Source organism: Micromesistius poutassou, assembly GCF_964030765.1.
Source record: "Micromesistius poutassou genome assembly, chromosome: 6".
NCBI lineage: Eukaryota > Metazoa > Chordata > Actinopteri > Gadiformes > Gadidae > Micromesistius > Micromesistius poutassou.
Window position 1 is genome coordinate 9,710,526 of NC_140276.1, and position 18,533 is coordinate 9,729,058.

Consider the following 18,533-nt stretch of genomic DNA (forward strand, 5'->3'; position numbering starts at 1 on the left):
AAGTACGCCGAGACACAAGCATCCATTGAGTCTCTGATTATTATAAGATGAATAAGTAGAAACAATCGCATTAGCGTGAAACATGGAGATGAATTGTGTGACTATTTAGATTCCATGATACTCGGTTTTTACGAGCTCATAATTACACACGCAGGCTCCGAGAACCGCGGAGTGAAATAAATAACACTTCATCCCCGGGTCAAGGTCTCTCTGCTCTCCTCCCACCTGTCCGGAATACCTCTGCTGATTTAGAGGCTCCACCATCACGGCCCCAATTAGTCGAGACGACGCTGAACACGGCCGCAGGTCCGATCCCGCGGGCGGTACATCACCCGGACAGCCGTGCGTCAGGCGCGCCGTGAGTTACAGCGCGTTGTTTCTACCGCGGGGCTGTGCGCGTAAATCACCGAGACACGAGAAAGTGGAGGCGAACACACCTCCCCGTCCCAACTCACTGTTGTTTTATGAAATATTATCCATGCGTCAACTGTGGACGAAGTCCCATCTGCAAGTTCTAGAACGTTTATCTACCGCTAATCCGATTTAATCTACTAATTCAAACATGAACACACACAGTCGACAAAGCAGAATTACGGAATCTGAAACCTTGTTTTAATCTTAAATCAAGAGATTTTATTACACGAGCAAATTATAATAAAAATGCAACATGGTGACGTCACACATAGTCAGCCTGGGGTGTGCGTGTGTGTGTGTGTGTGTGTGTGTGTGTGTGTGTGTGTGTGTGTGTATAAATATACCAGTTTACCAGTATATATAAACTAACTAGAATATTGCCTATTCACTTTACTAACCAGTACCTAAACTAGCCTACACTACCAGTATCTATACTAACTACCTAACTAGAATATACTATGGTATCTATACTATGGTGTGTAGTTAGTGACTATAGAAACTAATCTAAAGTAACTAATCTCTAGTCTTCTATTCTAACCCCATGCCGTGAGCCCCCCCCCCCCCCCCCCCCCCTCCTCTCTGCTGATTGGCTGATGAGGTCAGGGGTCATGTGATTGAGGCAGGAAGCGCTGATCACAGGTGTAATTAGCGGGAAAATGAGGGTCCATCAGATGACATCACGGCCTCAGGCTGCTCTGCTCGGACCCACAGCGGAGAGGGGGGGCGAGTGTCTGTGTTTGTTTGTGTTTGTGCTGCCTTTGTGGTGTGTGTGTGTGTGTGTGTGCACGAGGGTCTGTGGTTGTTTGTGTTTCTGTGTGTGTGTGTGTGTGTGTGTGTGTGTGTGTGTGTGTGTGTGTGTGTGTTTCTGTGTGTGTCTGCACCAGTGTGTGTGTACTGACTATTTGTTCCGTGAACATGAGAATAATGATGTATCTTATTACAGATGTATATTTACACCCAAGAAGACAGCTCAGGGGAAGGAGAGGAGGAGGAGAGGAGGAGAAGAGAGAGGAGAGGAGAGAAGAGGAGAGAGGAGAGGAGAGGAGGAGCAGAGGAGAGAGGAGAGAAGAGGAGATAAGGAGAGGAGAGGAGAGGTGGAGAGGAGAGGAGGAGAGGAGAGGAGAAGTGGAGAAGGAGAGGAGAGGAGAGAAGGAGAGGAGGAGAGATAAGGAGAGGAGAGAAGAGAAGGAGAGGAGGAGAACAGATAAGGAGAGAAGAGGAGAGGAAAAGTAGAGGAGAGGAGTGAATGAGAGGAGGGGAGGACTATAGAAGAAGGAGAGGGGGAGAGAAGGGGAGGACTATAGAAGAAGGAGAGGGGGAGAGAGGGAGAGGAGGAGAAGAGGTCTCTAAAGTTCAGGGTGATTAGGGGACATTGTTGTGTTGTGGTGACGGTTGAACAACAACCTCCTCATCCTCGTATCTCTTTCATCCAGCCTCTATCGCAAAATTAGAGGCTCCTCTCTCACCACTCATAAAAGTGTGCACGTGATGTGGGCGTGCACGTGCACTGTGTCATCGCCAGCACGCACCCAGCTGTGGTCTGAACACACGGCACCAAAACATGCACCTGTTTAGTCTCTGGTGTCTGGTGTCTGGTCTCTGGTCTCCTGGTCTCCTCCTGGTATCTGGTCTCTGGTCTCCTGGTCTCTGGTCTCTGGTCTCTGGTATCTGGTATCTGGTCTCTGGTATCTGGTCCTGGTCCTGATCCTGGTCCTTGGAGTTTATTTCACTAAAATCATTAATCTGATGAATGAGTTACTTAGTTATTGCGGTGCTTTGATCTAAATCTAGAAATTCTAAATTCTAATTTCAAAAATCGAAATTCTAAATTCCAAATTCTGAATTCTGAATCCTAAATTCTACAAAAGGATGGATTCGTAAAATCTCACGGTCACAACGCACAAATGTGCGGTCTCAGTGCAGGCCCTGCACCCTGGTCCTGGTCCTGGACCTCGCCTGCCGGGGAACGTTTACCTCGCTAACCCCCGACAAGCCCCCCCCCCCCAGCGCTAGGTACACAGACCCCCACCACCTCCCCCCCCCACCGCTGGGTACACAGACGTCCCCCCCATCCCCCGCCCCAGCTCAGCAAACAACTCCCCCCTCCCCCCCCACACACACCCTCCATCCCCCCTAATCCCTGGACCAGGAAGCAGTCCGGGCCCCGCAATCAAAGCCAAGGGCAGGCTGAGGGCCTCGCCTGGGAGAGCCCCGAGCAAACAGGGCCCCGGCACCTGCTGCAGGGCGCGGTGTCTGACCCCGACCCCCTGGGGTCAGGGCCAACCCCCCCCCCCCCCCCCCCCACACCCCACGGACTAATGGACGCCGGCCGGCCGTTTTATACAGTACCCGCCCAAACAGGGCAGGAATGCCGCCGCCAGACTGCTGGAGATACGCGACACGCCGGGGATTATGGGAGATTGTGTTCCCTTTGATGTTCCCACTCAGCGGCGGATTCCCTGTCATTACTCGGAGCGCTGTCTGACAGACACACGGCCCTCAGACACACGGCCCTCAGACATGTCTTCATCCGGTCGGCCAGTGAATCATTGAGGAGTCACTGCCCCCCCTCCCCCCGCCTACACCAATACTAGTCCTATCAGACCTCAAACTAGACCTAATACTAGTCCTAATAGACCTCAAACTAGACCAATACTAGTCCTAATAGACCTCAAACTAGACCAATACTAGTCCTATCAGACCTCAAACTAGACCTAATACTAGTCCTATTAGACCTCAAACTAGACCTAATACTAGTCCTAATAGACCTCAAACTAGACCAATACTAGTCCTGATATACCTCAAACTAGACCTAATACTAGTCCTAATAGACCTCAAACTACACTAATACTAGTCCTATTAGACCTATCAGACCTCAAACTAGACCTAATACTAGTCCTAATAGACCTATTCCTAACCAGTGGCGTCACTAGGCTGTTTTATCATCAAATTGAAATAGCCCCGAATCTATTTTTGTTTGAAAAAATAGATTCCCCCCCCCCCCCGTCAACAATCTCGTCCGCCCGCGATCCCGCATCCCCCCCCCTCCCCCCCCCCGTCAACAATCTCGTCCGCCCGCGATCCCGCATACCCCCTCCCCCCCCCCCCCCCCGTCAACAGTCTCGCGTCCTCCCGCGATCGCTCGATACCCCCCACTGAGCCCCGGATGTTTAAGAAACCTAGAATCGCGCCTGTTCCTAACTATTACATTTATGATACCAACTTATGGAAACACCGAACCTAACCATCTCTAACCTCACCCCTAACCTAACCACCTCTAACATAACCCAACCATCTCTAACCTAATACCTAAAACTAACCATCTCTAACCTAACCCCTGATCTAACCTCTAACCTCACCCCTAACCTAACCATCTCTAACCTAACCATCTCTAACCTTACCCTCTCTAACCTTACCCTCTCTATCCTAACCTCTAACCTAACCATCTCTAACCTAACTATCTCTAACCTAATGGTGCTATCCATTTGTATGGTACGCCGGTACGTCCGACCTACTCTAGCGAGAACGTGACGTCATTTCCTGGCTTGCAGCACTCATAGCTTTCCCGTTTCTCATTGGCTAGTCATTGTTGTTGTTAGCTACATTAGCCTCTGTAGCAAACCAGCTCGAAAACAACACAACACAACTTCACATTGTATTGCACGCACAGCAAGACCGTGCAATGCATACATTGGTGACCGGGATAAAGTAGCAATGTAATCAAGTGTGTAAGAGCATTTCAAATCGACACAAAAATGACCAACGTGATACAAATACAAAGAAAACAAATCTCTTTACGGGCGCAGCCATTTTTGTTGTCGAGTTGTACGGTCGGCCTCACTGAACTCGGCATGCTCTCAGAATCCCGATTGGGACCGACCGAAAGGGGGCGTTCCTCCGTGAAATGCCGCAAGAAAGCCGGGAGATTTACACCTCACGACCAGAACGTACCGGCGTACCATACAAATGGACAGCACCATAACCCTTAACCTCACCCTCTCTGACCCTCCCTAGGTCCTGTAGCCCAGCGCGGCGGCCAGCCTGCGAGCAGAGACATCCTCGTGCTAGGCTGCCGCCGCGCATCGCATGCTAGGAGGCAGATAGCGCCGCTCGGATCAAAGCCGACCTGCATTCATCAGACCGCGGCGACATCCAGGTGAAGGAGAGACTCAAAACATCTCCGCCGGCGGCACAAAGCGCCCTTGCGATAAGGAGCTCCCTCCGAGGTCCTCATCAAAGTCCTCCATGAGGGACGAGCAGGAGGAGGAGTAACGAGACCAATCGTTGTCGTGCATCAAGACGCCAGCATCCCTCTGGCGTCCCGGCTTTGATGTGCGGCCCATCCGGGCGCGGCGCTGTGTCCTATTGGCTGGCGGCCGCCGGCCCGCGGTCCACCTGCATGCAGCGGGGGGTGGGGGGGGGGGGGTTGGGTTAGGGCCCCTAGAGCCTTAACCAGCCGTGAAGATAAGATGGCTGCCGATAAGGACGGCTCTCTTCCTGCGAGAGGAGATAAGGGATCAGGGGAAGTAAGAGTGCTTCAGACTCTCTGCAAGGCTGGAGCCTCAAGGAGATAGCAGTCGACACCGGAGGGACCAGGCGCCTTAAGGTCCTCTAAGGGCGTCTTAAGGTCCTCTAAGGGCGTCTTAAGGTCCTCTAAGGGCGTCCTAAGGGCCTCTCAGGGCCTTTAGGTGGACAAATACATGCAATGAAATACCCCTTGAACCAAACTTACAAGACAAATAAAGAGCTGTGGCTCAAGTGATTTGTCATATCAAACTAAGGGTTAATCGCTTAAGAGCCTGGGTTTAAGGGATAACAGCTACATGAGGAGGGCTAAGAGGGAGGGTTAGGAGAGGCCATGTTTGAGATAATAATGAGGGTTAGGGTTAGGAACTTACAGCTAAGATAATGTTTTCCAACCTCTGGATGAGACAACAGGGGAGCCCTGATATTATTATGGGTCACGGGATACTGCAGAGTTAGGCTATGGTTTTATATATATATATATATATATTAGTCCTATACCTACACACTGACAAACACGTGAACTACTGCTAACTAGGCTAACTAGCCAGAGTGGTGGCTCACAGGGGACCACTGGGACTCAGCAGCAGGCTCTGACTGGAGGTTTAAAGTGACAGGAGATTCAGAGGCTGGTTGGGGTCATCATCATCATCACCTCAACAAGGGGGGAAAGAAACGGAGCTAAGAAAGAGTTAAGGGAGAAGAGGTAATGGCTAGGATCTAAAGGACAGGAGCTAAGGGCTAAAGGACAGAAGCTAAGGGACTAAAGACAGGAGTTAAGTGTTAGCATCTAAAGGGCAGGAGCTATGGATAAACAGGTGCTAAGGACTAAGAACAGGTGCTAAGGGGCTACAGGACATGAGTTAAGGGCTAAGGGCAGGAGTTAAGGGCTAAAGGCTGGCCCTCTGCGGTGGTCTCTGTCCCGGCTGACCTGGAGCGACGCCAACAGGCTAACGTCATTAGCTTAGCGCTCAGCAGCCAACAGAATGTAGAATCATCCATGGAACAAGAGAACCCACCATGCTCTGATTACAATGAGAGAGAGGGAGAGAGAGGGAGAGAGAGAGAGAGAGAGAGAGAGAGAGAGAGAGAGAGGCCTCCTTGTTGGCATGGGGGAGCGTAGTTTTCGCTCCCAGGTCGTTTGGCACAAAGTGTCCTGGACACAAGTTATCATGATAATGATGGGATCACTCCATCAACCCACTCTCTCTCTCTCTCTCTCTCTCTCTCTCTCTCTCGCTCTCTCTCTCTCTCTCTCTCTCTCTCTCTCTCTGTCCTCTCCCTGTCCCTCGCTCTCATTATTTACATTGCCAAAGCACGCATACAAATATATAAATATAAGAAGCAACACTACAATTCAAATGTTAATAGGCTGATTCTCTGACCCGGACCGGTCTGATAGCATGACCTCTCTCTCTCTCTCTCTCTCTCTCTCTCTCTCTCTCTCTCTATTACACTCTCTCGCTCTCTCTCTCTCTCTCTCTCTCTCTCTCTCTCTCTCTCTCTCCTCCCCTCTCTCTATTACTCTCTCTCTCTCTCTCCATTACTCTTTCTCTCTCTCTCTCCTCCCCTCTCTCTTTTACTCTCTCTCTCTCTCTCCATTACTCTTTCTCTTTCTCTCTCTCTCTCTCTCTCTCTCTCTCTCTCTCTCTCTCTCTCTGTCTCTCTATTAGGCTACTCTTTCTCTTTCTCTCTCTCTCTCTCTCTCTCTCCCTCTGACCCGGTTCAATGTTGACCCGTTTCCAACAGCCTCCGCTCTCTCCAAGCGATCCGTTGCCAGGCGACCGGCCGCAGGGTGTTTACGTACGCCTCTCGACGCGGCGCTGTCACTCCGATGATCGCTGACCGCGAGGAACGGCCCGGGCGGGGGCGGGGCCTCCCGGTACACCTGCCAGGTACAAGCGGCCGCCTGTGGAGCGCCGCTGGGCCGGCACTGATCGGGACGGCCCGCGCCGTGTTCCCGTCTCCGCTGAGCTTTAATAACCACCGCGCGCTGACGGCTGAAGACGCGTGGACGTCTGACGTCTGACGGGCGTCAGGACGAACGCTGGATTCCAATCAGATCGCTGATCAATGCAATTTAATCATAGTTTATTTAAGCTTTATTTGAACTCTCTCTCTCTCCTCTCTCTCTCTCTCTCTCTCTCTCTCTCTCTCTCTATGCCCCTCTCTCTCTATATATCTCTCTCTCTCTCTCTCTTAGAAAGAGGGTGGGAGAGAGAGGGATAAAAAGTGAGAGAGAGGGGGAGGGAGAGAGAGAGAGAGAGAGAGAGAGAGAGAGAGAGAGAGAGAGAGAGAGAGAGAGAGAGAGAGAGAGAGAGAGAGAGAGAGAGACGGGGAGGGAGGGATAGAGAGAGAGAGAGAGAGAGAGAGAGAGAGAGAGAGACGGGGAGGGAGGGATGGAGAGAGAGAGAGACAGAGAGAGAGGATGAGAGAGAGAGGGAGGGAGGGAGAGGTGACTGACAGGTGTCTGTCAGGTGGATTCTAACAGAACAGAGCACACATTAATAAGCCAGGAACTAGCTTATTTTTAGTTATATTATATTAATTATATAGAATCAAAAAGACATAAAGATACTACTTTATTAATTGAACTAAACGACTATCTATATGGTAATACAGCAGTATAGTAATTATATAGGTGGTGGCGCCCTCTAGTGGTGCAACATGAGATCGACGCACACGCTGGCAAACACCGTTTAAACGTTCATAGAATCCATCATTAAACCAGTTCCTTTAGTCTTCTTTACTGGTGCCTATGGGAATAATAACCAGGTCTCTCTATGGTAATAAACTGCACCTCAAATAAAAACCTTTGGGTTTCAAAAATAACATTTAAATTCAATGAAATGTTATTTATCGGAAGAGATCAAAGGTCCGTTTTAATCTATTTCGTCTATTGATCGGAGCCCCTCCTCTGACGGACTAAAGTCCCGCTGAGCGGACCAGGACCCGGACTAAGGACCAGGACTAGGACCATGCTGATCCAGACCAGGACTAGGGACTACCATGCTGATCCATAAACACCGTGGACGGTGGGGGGGGGGGGGGACGGACGGACGCCTCGAGCCACTAACACGGAGACCCCCATCACGGGGGCGTCTCGCGCGCTCCTCCGGTCATCACCACCGCTGCTTATTTATCCCCCGCCTCCTCCCTGCTCGCTCGCGAGCTGTTTCCGGATACCGGAAGTCAGTAGGATTCCCAAAGATGGCGGAGCAAGGTCCGACGGCCATCGCGACGCGGCTTCGCAACCAGCTGCAGTCGGTGTACAGCCTGGACCCGCTGCGGAACGAGGTGAGTCCGGTCCACCGGGATCCCCCCGGCCGCACGGGACCGCGGGGCGGCGGGGCCCGCGGGCGGTCGGTACCGGGGCAGCACGTGGCACGGGGAGAGCCGCTCGCTGCTCCGCGCGGACAAGTGATGGAGAGAGGGAGAGCGCGACTGGAGAGGCGCGTCTGCGCAGGCGTACGGCGGGGGTCCACCGCGGGGATCCACCGCGGGGGTCCGTGTCCGTGTTGTTCTGGTTGGCGCGAGGCAACGCGTTCACCGCGAGCCGCTTCATGTCCAAACAACAACAACAACAACAAAGCGACGGAGACGTCACTTCAGGAGGTTTCAAAACCGCGCGTGCCGCCGTAAGCCGAGGCGGTCCGGGACCGGGAGTCCCCCTTCTGTACCCGATGTCCTCGGCGGGCTGAGGCGGGTAGGACGGGCGTCCCGGCCCGGTGTTGTGTTGTTTAAACTGCATTTCAACACACGGAGCGTCGGCTGTTCGTTTCTCTCGGTACTCCGCCGTGTCCCGGGTACGGAGCTCAGTGTCCCGGGTATGGAGCTGCCGCGCGGTCCTTACCCAAAGTTGGACCGGACCCGTGAGTCTTGCCCCTGGACGCGCTGTGTCCGGCCCCGGGACCCGTGTGTGGAATTAGCCGGTGGTTCCGCGATCGGACTTAATCGGTTGAGGATGCGGGTCTCTCCGTGTTTGTGTCCCGCGGCGGCTTCTGAAACATCCAACACCCGCGAACAATGTTCAAAAGAACCGGAACAGGTCCTGTATCAGGACCCAGACGTGTTGGCTCTAGCCCCACCGACCGGGTCTACGGGGTCACCGCACCGGGTTTAAGGGGTAACCGGACCGGGTCTACGGGGTCACCGCACCGGGTCTAAGGGGTTACCGGACCGGGTCTACAGTGTTTACGGGGGTGTGGGTCTGCTGGAGCCTCGCTACTCTCTGGTCTGTTTCTCGGTGGTCTGTTCTGTGTTGCGCTACACTCTGACATACTAGAACCCTATTGCAGCACGTTGTTGGTTCAGGTCTCAGTGAGTTGTGTTGTTGTTTCAGGTCTCAGTGAGTTGTGTTGTTGGTTCAGGTCTCAGTGAGTTGTGTTGTTGGTTCAGGTCTCAGTGAGTTGTGTTGTTGTTTCAGGTCTCAGTGAGTTGTGTTGTTGGTTCAGGTCTCAGTGAGTTGTGTTGTTGGTTCAGGTCTCAGTGAGTTGTGTTGTTGGTTCAGGTCTCAGTGAGTTGTGTTGTTTTTTCTGCTCACTTGGCGCAGTGCGGTTAATTCTCCCTCCACTGGTCTGAGTTAGTGTAAGTTAATCAGTGTAAGTTGACCAGTGTAAGTTAACCTCTTGATCATATAAACACAGAGAGATTCTTCATAGTAAACTTGTTCTGTTCCTCAGTGTTTGAGTCTGAGGAACCTAGCTAAACTCACCGATCCAAATGTTCCACAAACCTGAAGAAATGTCCAACCTTTACTTTAACCTGGTCACCTCAGAGAGTTTGATGTCGGTTTACTTGTGATGTGGAGTGAGGGAGAGGGGTGATGATGATCCAGAGCTGTGACTGATGAGCCTTCGTCTCCTGTATCATGACCTTGTGGACCGGGTGTTTCTGAACGGTCCGTATCGTGGAATAATTACCGCTTATAGAAGTGTCTGATAAGAACGAAACACAAGTCGTCAGAATCGCCACGTTAAGCCAACATGTAAAATATGTCAAACTGTCCGGCAGAATAAGTTGAAGCCAAGTCCCACCTGAGATTGAAGTGAATAAGATCTGACTCCCCGCTCTGGATCCTGGTTTGGTGTAAATAGATCTAGATCTAGATAGATATACACACACAGATAAAGCTCCAGAAGGTGAATGTGTGTATGTTCTTGTGTGTACTCTGTGTTTCTTGTGGCTCCTCAGAGGTCCTCGTGGTGTTTGAACGGTTCACTGTGATTGGTCACAGTCGCACACCTCTGAAAAGGTTCTGCGAGCCGAGTGGAACCGGGCCGCGTTCCGTTAAGACCGTGAAGTCTGAGAACGACGGAGGTTTGTTGAACAGTGTGTATCACCTGGACAGAGCAGACCCATCGGAACACGAGGCTCATGTCGTACTGGTTGTGGGAGAGGGTTCCATCAGATAAATTCCCTCGGAGGTGTTTCTGAATCCCATTGTTACCGAGACTGCATAGCCAAAAGCCCATTCTGCCGGCGATTTGAATTGGCCCTGCAGCAGGGTCTGGAGAGGAGCCATACATTTCTTTCTGCTTCTGATACGCCTTTTTCGGGTGCCAGTGTCACCAAGCTGGATTTTCCCTTCCCTAGTAGTAGGTTTTTTTTTTTTTTTTATCCCAAGGGGAAACTTGGTTTGCAGACAGGTTAACAGGTAACAGCACACAAGAAATACATTAAAACATCAACAGTGACCAATACACATACGACACACAGGCAACACACAACCGTCAAGTCTGGGATTCAGTATTGTGCAAATTTAACAAGGATATTGCCCTAGGTAAAAATTAGTTTTTGGTTCTATTGCATCTACAAAAGGGGACTCTGAATCTCTGGCCTGAGGGGAGAACCTCAAAATGTTGGTGAAGAGGGTGGCTTTTACAGTCTAAAATCGAGTAGGCTTTACGGGCGACCTGTTCCTCGAATGTATACATCAGCGGAGTCTGTGGCGTTCCTATTAACTTGCCAGCTACCATCACAATATGATTCATGTGGTTTTTGTCCTTCACACTGATGCTGCCATACCAGGCAATAATCCCTGACGCGCTATTGGCTGGTTTAACACAATGACGACAGACGATCGTAGATTGAGCTTGGTCTGGCAATAGCCAGGCTAACTGCGACGCACATCTCAACAATGTCTTCTAACTACTGAGCTGACACACGCTGGGAGGAGAAGGTCTTCAGATGGGCTGAGGGGGTCCTGCCTCATGCTTGTAGACTGACGCTGGTCTGATGAGCTGAAGCTGGTCTCACTCACTTAACCGTGTGTGTGTGTGTGTGTGTGTGTGTGTGTGTGTGTGTGTGTGTGTGTGTGTGTGTGTGTGTGTGTGTGTGTGTGTGTGTGTGTGTGTGTGTGTGTGTGTGTGTGTGTGTGTGTGTGTGTGTGTGTGTGTGTGTGTGTGTGTGTGTCCTCAGGAGGAGGTGAAGCTGAAGATCAAGGAGTTGAACGAGCACATCGTGTGCTACCTGTGTGCGGGCTACTTCATCGACGCCACCACCATCACGGAATGTCTGCACACCTGTGAGTGATCTCCTCTCGTGACCCCCCCCCCCCCTTCCTCCACCCCCACCCCGGGTGGAGAACGCTGGGGCCGTGTTATCCCCATGGTTACGACTAGGGTTGGGAAAAATAATCGATTCTTCGATATCATCGCGAATCTCTCTAGAATGATTCAGTCTCAATGCAGATAAGTTAATAATCTGATTTTAATTTAAAAAATCTATATATATATTATTACTATTTTTTTTATTCAATTTGTTCTGCGTCCACATTCTGTTTGCCTGCTGCAGAGCGCTACAGAAAACTCTCCTTTCTGCCTGCGGGTTCTCTGCGCAGAGAACCGACTTTATCTAATATAAAATATAAGATAAGGTAATTCATCTGTTCGTTGTCTTTAATGATCATCACAGATGTAGGAAGTGATTAGTAAACTCTGAGTAGCAAGAAAGTAGCAGGTGTATATATATTTTCGAAAAATCACGCATGGAAATGTACATAAAAAAATTGTTGCATCGATAATCCTTTTAGAATCGAATCGTTGACCTCTGAATTGAATCGTGAGGTGCCAAGAGATTCCCACCACTAGTTACTTCTTCTAGTTATTTTCTTTGTGAGTTTGTGGTCAGATGTTCAATAACATCTCAAATACAGACGCTCCCCTTTCTATTAAACTTTTTTCCCATGAATTTATTCTTTATTTATTTCGGCCAAGTTATGAAGTGATCAAAAAAAAAAAAAGTGAGACACAGTCTCACATGCTACACCAACCTATAACGAAGGCAGCATGTGGCTCAGGAGGTTGAGTAACCGGAAGGTTCCTAGTTGGATCCTCCTAGCCGAGTGTCGAGGTGTCCCTGAGCGAGACGCCCTCACCCTGACTGCTCCTGACGGGGCTGTCGCCCTGCGTGGTCGACTCCGCCAATGGGTGTGTGAATGTGTGCATGAATGGGTGAATGTGAGGCAATATTGTAAAGCTCTTATACTGGCCACAGGTTAGAAAAGCACGGTATGAACGCAGTCCATTGACCATCAGCTCAGCTTGTTAGTTTTGTGATTAGATGTCGGCCCATCCACTGGTCTCTGGACCAGTGGATGGGGCCGACTGAACCTGCCTCTGTTTTGTGATTGGCTGTTGAGTCAGCCCAAGCTCCTCTCTGTTTCAGTCTGCAAGTCGTGCATCGTGAAGTACCTGCAGACCAGTAAGTACTGCCCCATGTGCAACATCAAGATCCACGAGACGCAGCCACTGCTCAACCTCAAGCTGGACCGCGTCATGCAGGACATCGTCTTCAAGCTGGTCCCCGGCCTGCAGGAGAGTGAGTCCCCCCCCACCCCTCTCCCTCACCGACTGCATTTACACAGCGCTCCTTAGCCAGTGGCCGCTCAGAGCTTTACAGTATGCCTCACATTCATCCATTCATGTGACCCGCCGAGCCCTTTGTCACTTGTGACATCACAAGTGGGAGTACACCCCTCCTCCCCACCGGGAAGGTGAGCGGGATCATCCGTCCATCATAGCTGCGTGGACAGGCGGGGCCGCTTGTGATGTCACAAACAGGATGGAGCGTGTCTGGTCAGCGGGTCACCTGTGGAGGAGCTCTGATGCTAACGTTAGCTCCCCCCCCCGCCCCAAGGTGAGGACCAGAGGATCAAGGAGTTCTACCAGTCCAGAGGTCTGGAGCGGGTCGTCCAGCCCAGCGGAGACGGTAAGCTAAATGAGTTGTGTTGTTGTTTTGAGAGGCAGGGTGTGGGTCTGTGTTTGACCAGCAGGGGGCGGTGCTGTGTTGGTTATTCACCAGTTCAGATGCAGCTCTGGGGTGCGTTTCCCAAAACAGTCAGGACGTAAGCATATTGCCGACTTATTACTAAGCCCAGTTGAAGCCGAAGTAAGAAAAAAAAAATAAAGAAAAAAAATATATATATATCTCCAGCTAATAGCAAAATCTATCAATACGTAGCTGACCTCCTCATTGATAGGCTGCATACTTATCAGCTCATACATAGTGAACAGATGTTTTCTGAAGGCGGAGTTCAGAGTTGCTCTGATGCATTCACAGGTGGAAGCCTTGCAAACTTTGATATTTAGACTACATGCTTGTTATACAGTTCTGGTTAATATTTGCCAACTTGATTGTGTCTAGCCTACCTATCCTTTGTATCAACATTAGAAACAATTTCGGAAATAATTGTTTGTATGGAAAAAATGTCACACAAATTTTTAATGACACTGGCGAATTCCTCAGCATAGGCACTATCTATGTAATACAGTATAGTTGCTGCAAACTGTTGATGCGTTTATGGAAAAAAGATAATTCAAACAATGAACTTGGTGAGAAACTTGCTTTGTCTACACTATTCTCTGGGATAGGGATAAGTAAATAAATTAGTTTTCTCCCTTATTCTGTGCAAGAGTCAAATGGCTGAGTGATTAGAGCACTCGCCCTGAGAGTAACAGGTTTGTTTTTTTGGCCACCGGTTCAAGCCCTGCCAGATGCGTCTTGTATCCTCACTTCTAATGATAGATTTTTGATGTTTGAAGTCTGTCGATCTCTTAACAGTACCTAGCCTGTATATTTCCCTCCTACAATATTTTGATAGCCTATTCATTTGACAGGGGGCAGCATCTTGTGTTGTCGCTGCAGTGGATGCATGTTTCTTGATACTTTTAAATTTTTATTTTAAATTGTAGGCTATCACTGAATTCACTTCTTTAAAAGCCACTGCCCAGAATCGTATCACATATGTAAAAGTAACAGGGTTGTTAAAGAAAATATTTGTGAGCCATTCAATTTCCGGTGATGTTCCACACCCCAACATTTGGAGGCGGTACTGCACTCGGAATGCTAACTCGGAATGCTAATTGCGTAAAAAAGACAAAGAAGACTGAATCGGTCATGTGACCATAAATATCCAGGAAGCATGTGGCATAATATGAACCTACAACAGCCCAAGAGCTGTTGTAAATAATTTTCCTTTTTACCATGTGGGTAATAAGGACTCAGACTATGTTGTTGGGAAACAGTCCAAGAGTGTCTCAGCTCCAAACTCAGCTCCACTGTAGAACGGAAATACGTCACCTTCACTTGAATAAGGAAGTAAGTTGTAAACAACGTGAAACAATAACAAGACCGCTATATGTATGTGAAATAGATCATAACTAATAATGAAACATCAGGGTATTGCAATGTTCCGTAATTGGACGTTTTACATATTTTATCAAATTTCACTGAACATATTATGAGTCAAATGAAAGACGGTTACTCTGTAACTCCTTTATCATCAAAGCATGACAAACTTACATCTGTATAATTTACAAGCCTCTCAAGAGATGTGGTCGATTGGAGTGTTGTACTAGTCCCATAGGGCAGTAGGGGGCAGCAGAGTGGCTGGAGGCGTCGTAGATGGTGGAGGTGATGTATTTCCGTTCCACAGTGGAGCTCCCAGAATCCCCCATGAGTCTGCAACCAGACCCCTCTCAAACAGTCAGGAAGCCTTACCTTGCTAGTACTATGGAGTTTACTAACTTACTCCATACTATGAGTTTACTATGTAGGTGAAATGGTTTCGGGGAACACTTTCCTATTAACTGAGTCCCTAAGAGGTAGGTTGCTAAGGAAGTTAGCAACTATGCTTTTGGGAAACAAACCCCTGATCTGAACTTCAGCCTTTAGTACTTTACCACACAATGTATTAACAATTATTTACTGAACCTCGTGTTCTTATCCATGTCTTTTATTTTGCTGTCTATTGACAAACCCAGAGTTGAGTGTTTTTCCACCAGTGTGTTTGTGACCCGGTTCTGTTCAGACGCGATGCCCGACTCCACAGGACTGCCCTACACCAGTTTCGACCACTCCAAGGCTCACTTCTACCGCTACGACGAGCAGGTGTCCCTCTGCCTGGAGAGACACAGGTAGCCTCATCCTAGCCTTAGTACTTAGCCTCGTGTAGCCTCTCATCCTAGCCTTAGTACTTAGCATCATGTAGCCTCTCATCCTAGCCTTAGTACTTAGCCTCGTGTAGCCTCTCATCCTAGCCTTAGTACTTAGCCTCGTGTAGCCTCTCATCCTAGCGTTAGTACTTAGCATCATGTAGCCTCTCATCCTAGCATTAGTACTTAGCCTCGTGTAGCCTCTCATCCTAGCGTTAGTACTTAGCATTGTGTAGCCTTTCATCCTAGCATTAGTACTTAGCATTGTGTAGCCTCTCATCCTAGCGTTAGTACTTAGCATCGTGTAGCCTCTCATCCTAGCCTTAGTACTTAGCATCGTGTAGCCTCTCATCCTAGCGTTAGTACTTAGCATCGTGTAGCCTCTCATCCTAGCATTAGTACTTAGCATCGTGTAGCCTCTCATCCTAGCTATCTTTAGTACTTAGCGTCGTGTAGTATCTCATCCTAGCTATCTGTGTTGTAAACGGGGAATGGGTTAACTAATTGGGGGGTTATATTGGGGGGGAGATATATTGTTGTTTCTCTTTCTTCTGAAAAATGTACTTATTATGAGTCGCTTTGGATAAGATGGAGTGCGCATTGAACCCTGCTCCTCAGTGTTTGTTGAACTGGTGTTCGATGTCCTAACTGCGGAACTCAGCAGTAGGAGGGTTCAGTCGACTGAGGGCGTTAAACGTACTGATCTGTTTCCTGCAGCTCCACACATCCGGGGAAAGACAAGAACAAGCTGACTCTTCAGGTGGATTCACGCGACACAACGAGACACAACGCACACAACACAACACGTTAACGTTAACACAACGTTTGACTGGAGGTTGTGGAGCTCGTAGCGAGTGTTTAGGAAGTTCAGCTCAACATGGTTGTACCAGAGGGAAATGTCCATTTCTTCAATATAAGTTTTTACTTTTTTCCTAGAGCGTAGATTGCTTTAAGAATAGGGGGGCTCTTATTTTGAAGTTGACGTGTAGTTTCTGTAATTACGATACTTGGCCACCAGAGGTCACTGTTGACCTATTTTTCGGTTAGAAGTTGCGAACGTTCCAAGTTTTTGAATGATAAAGAGTAATTATTTTGCAATCAGATTTTTACAGAAATTCAAAAATCATCTTGACAGAGCTATTTCAGGAAGATTCTTCGGAATCACCACGGCATTTTGATTTATTCCTGTCAGCTGTTTCTGCTTTCATTAAAATATGAACTAATCAATATTCAGCTGAAAACGACGAGGTCCTCAGATAAGGTCCCCAGTAACACCACCCAGTAACACCACCCACCCAGTAAAAACAGCCAACCACACCAGTAACCCCACCCAGTAACACCACCCAGTCACACCAGTAACACCACCCACCCAGTCACACCACCCACCCAGTCACTCCACCCAGTCACACCAGTCACACCACCCACCCAGTAACACCACCCACCCAGTACCACCACCACCCACCCAGTCACACCAGTAACACCACCTCTCCCTCCTCCTCTCTGCAGCAGAAGTTTGTGCGCTGTTCTGTTCGGGCGGAGGTCAGACACCTCCGGAAGGTCCTCTGCCACCGGCTCAACGTGGAGAAGCACCAGGTGAGGACCCCGGGGGGGGGGGGGGGGGGAAGCACCAGGTGAGGACCGCGGGGGGAGCACCAGGTGAGGACCCCGGGGGGGGGGGGGGGGGGGGGAGCACCAGGTGAGGACCCCGGGGGGGGAGAGCACCAGGTGAGGACCCCGGGGGGGGGGAGCACCAGGTGAGGACCCCGGGGGGGGCGGGGAGGGTAAGCACCAGGTGAGGACCCCGGGGGGGGGGGGGGGGGGAGCACCAGGTGAGGGGGGGGTGTGTGTGTCCGTCCCCGTGGTGTGTGTGTGTGTGTGTGTCCCCGTGGCTTGTGTCCGTCCCCGAGGTGTGTGTGTGTGTCCGTGGTGAGTAGGTGACCCAGTGTAGCGTCGGATTCCTCCCGTTTGATTTCCTGTTTCAATAAAGTTTTGTTTAAAGAGTTGAGTGACGGCGCTCTCGTTCACTGACCTGCTGACCTGTCGGACCTCCTCTTGAGTCAGCTGTTCTGACCTTCACCTCTGACCTCCTCTCAGGTCCAGATGCTCTTCAACAACGAGTCACTGCCCGATCACATGACCATGAAGCGATTATGGCTCTCTCATTGGTTCGGCAAGGTACTATCTAACTCCTACTGTCTAACCCCTACCTGCTCCTTAATGACCTGTCTCTGTACTGTCTAACCCCTACCTGCTCCTTAATGACCTGTCTCTGTACTGTCTAACCCCTACCTGCTCCTTAATGACCTGTCTCTGTACTGTCTAACCCCTACCTGCTCCTTAATGACCTGTCTCTGTACTGTCTAACCCCTACCTGCTCCTTAATGACCTGTCTCTCTACTGTCTAACCCCTACCTGCTCCTTAATGACCTGTCTCTGTACTGTCTAACCCCTACCTGCTCCTTAATGACCTGTCTCTCTACTGTCTAACCCCTACCTGCTCCTTAATGACCTGTCTCTGTACTGTCTAACCCCTACCTGCTCCTTCGTGATCTGTCTCTGTACTGTCTAACCCCTACCTGCTCCTTAATGACCTGTCTCTGTACTGTCTAACCCCTACCTGCTCCTTAATGACCTGTCTCTCTACTGTCTAACCCCTACCTGCTCCTTAATGACCTGTCTCTGTACTGTCTAACCCCTACCTGCTCCTTCATGACCTGTCTCTGTACTGTCTAACCCCTACCTGCTCCTTAATGACCTGTCTCTGTACTGTCTAACCCCTACCTGCTCCTTCATGACCTGTCTCTGTACTGTCTAACCCCTACCTGCTCCTTAATGACCTGTCTCTGTACTGTCTAACCCCTACCTGCTCCTTAATGACCTGTCTCTGTACTGTCTAACCCCTACCTGCTCCTTAATGACCTGTCTCTGTACTGTCTAACCCCTACCTGCTCCTTCATGACCTGTCTCTGTACTGTCTGACCCCTACCTGCTCCTTCATGACCTGTCTCTGTACTGTCTGACCCAGGCCCAGCCTCTGGTTCTGCACTACACGGTGAAGGAGAAGAGGAGATAGGGCAGCGACCTCATCACCAGCTGTATATATTTTGTATGATAAATATTCTATTTTAATAGTGTTTGTGTACATATACTTATTTTCCT

General features: G+C 49.7%; 1 protein-coding gene across 1 annotated transcript; it reads left to right on the forward strand.

Moving 5' to 3' along the window:
* Positions 1–8,148: 8,148 nt before the first annotated feature.
* On the forward strand, positions 8,149–18,533 carry pcgf1 (polycomb group ring finger 1; the record flags this gene model as incomplete). The annotated part of the gene is made up of 9 exons (XM_084469236.1): positions 8,149–8,235; positions 11,359–11,464; positions 12,607–12,759; positions 13,078–13,149; positions 15,251–15,356; positions 16,092–16,134; positions 16,881–16,967; positions 17,469–17,549; positions 18,400–18,533. The coding sequence occupies 9 exons, from the start codon at positions 8,149–8,151 to the stop codon at positions 18,445–18,447; spliced, it is 783 nt and encodes a 260-aa protein (XP_084325362.1). The 3' UTR covers positions 18,448–18,533.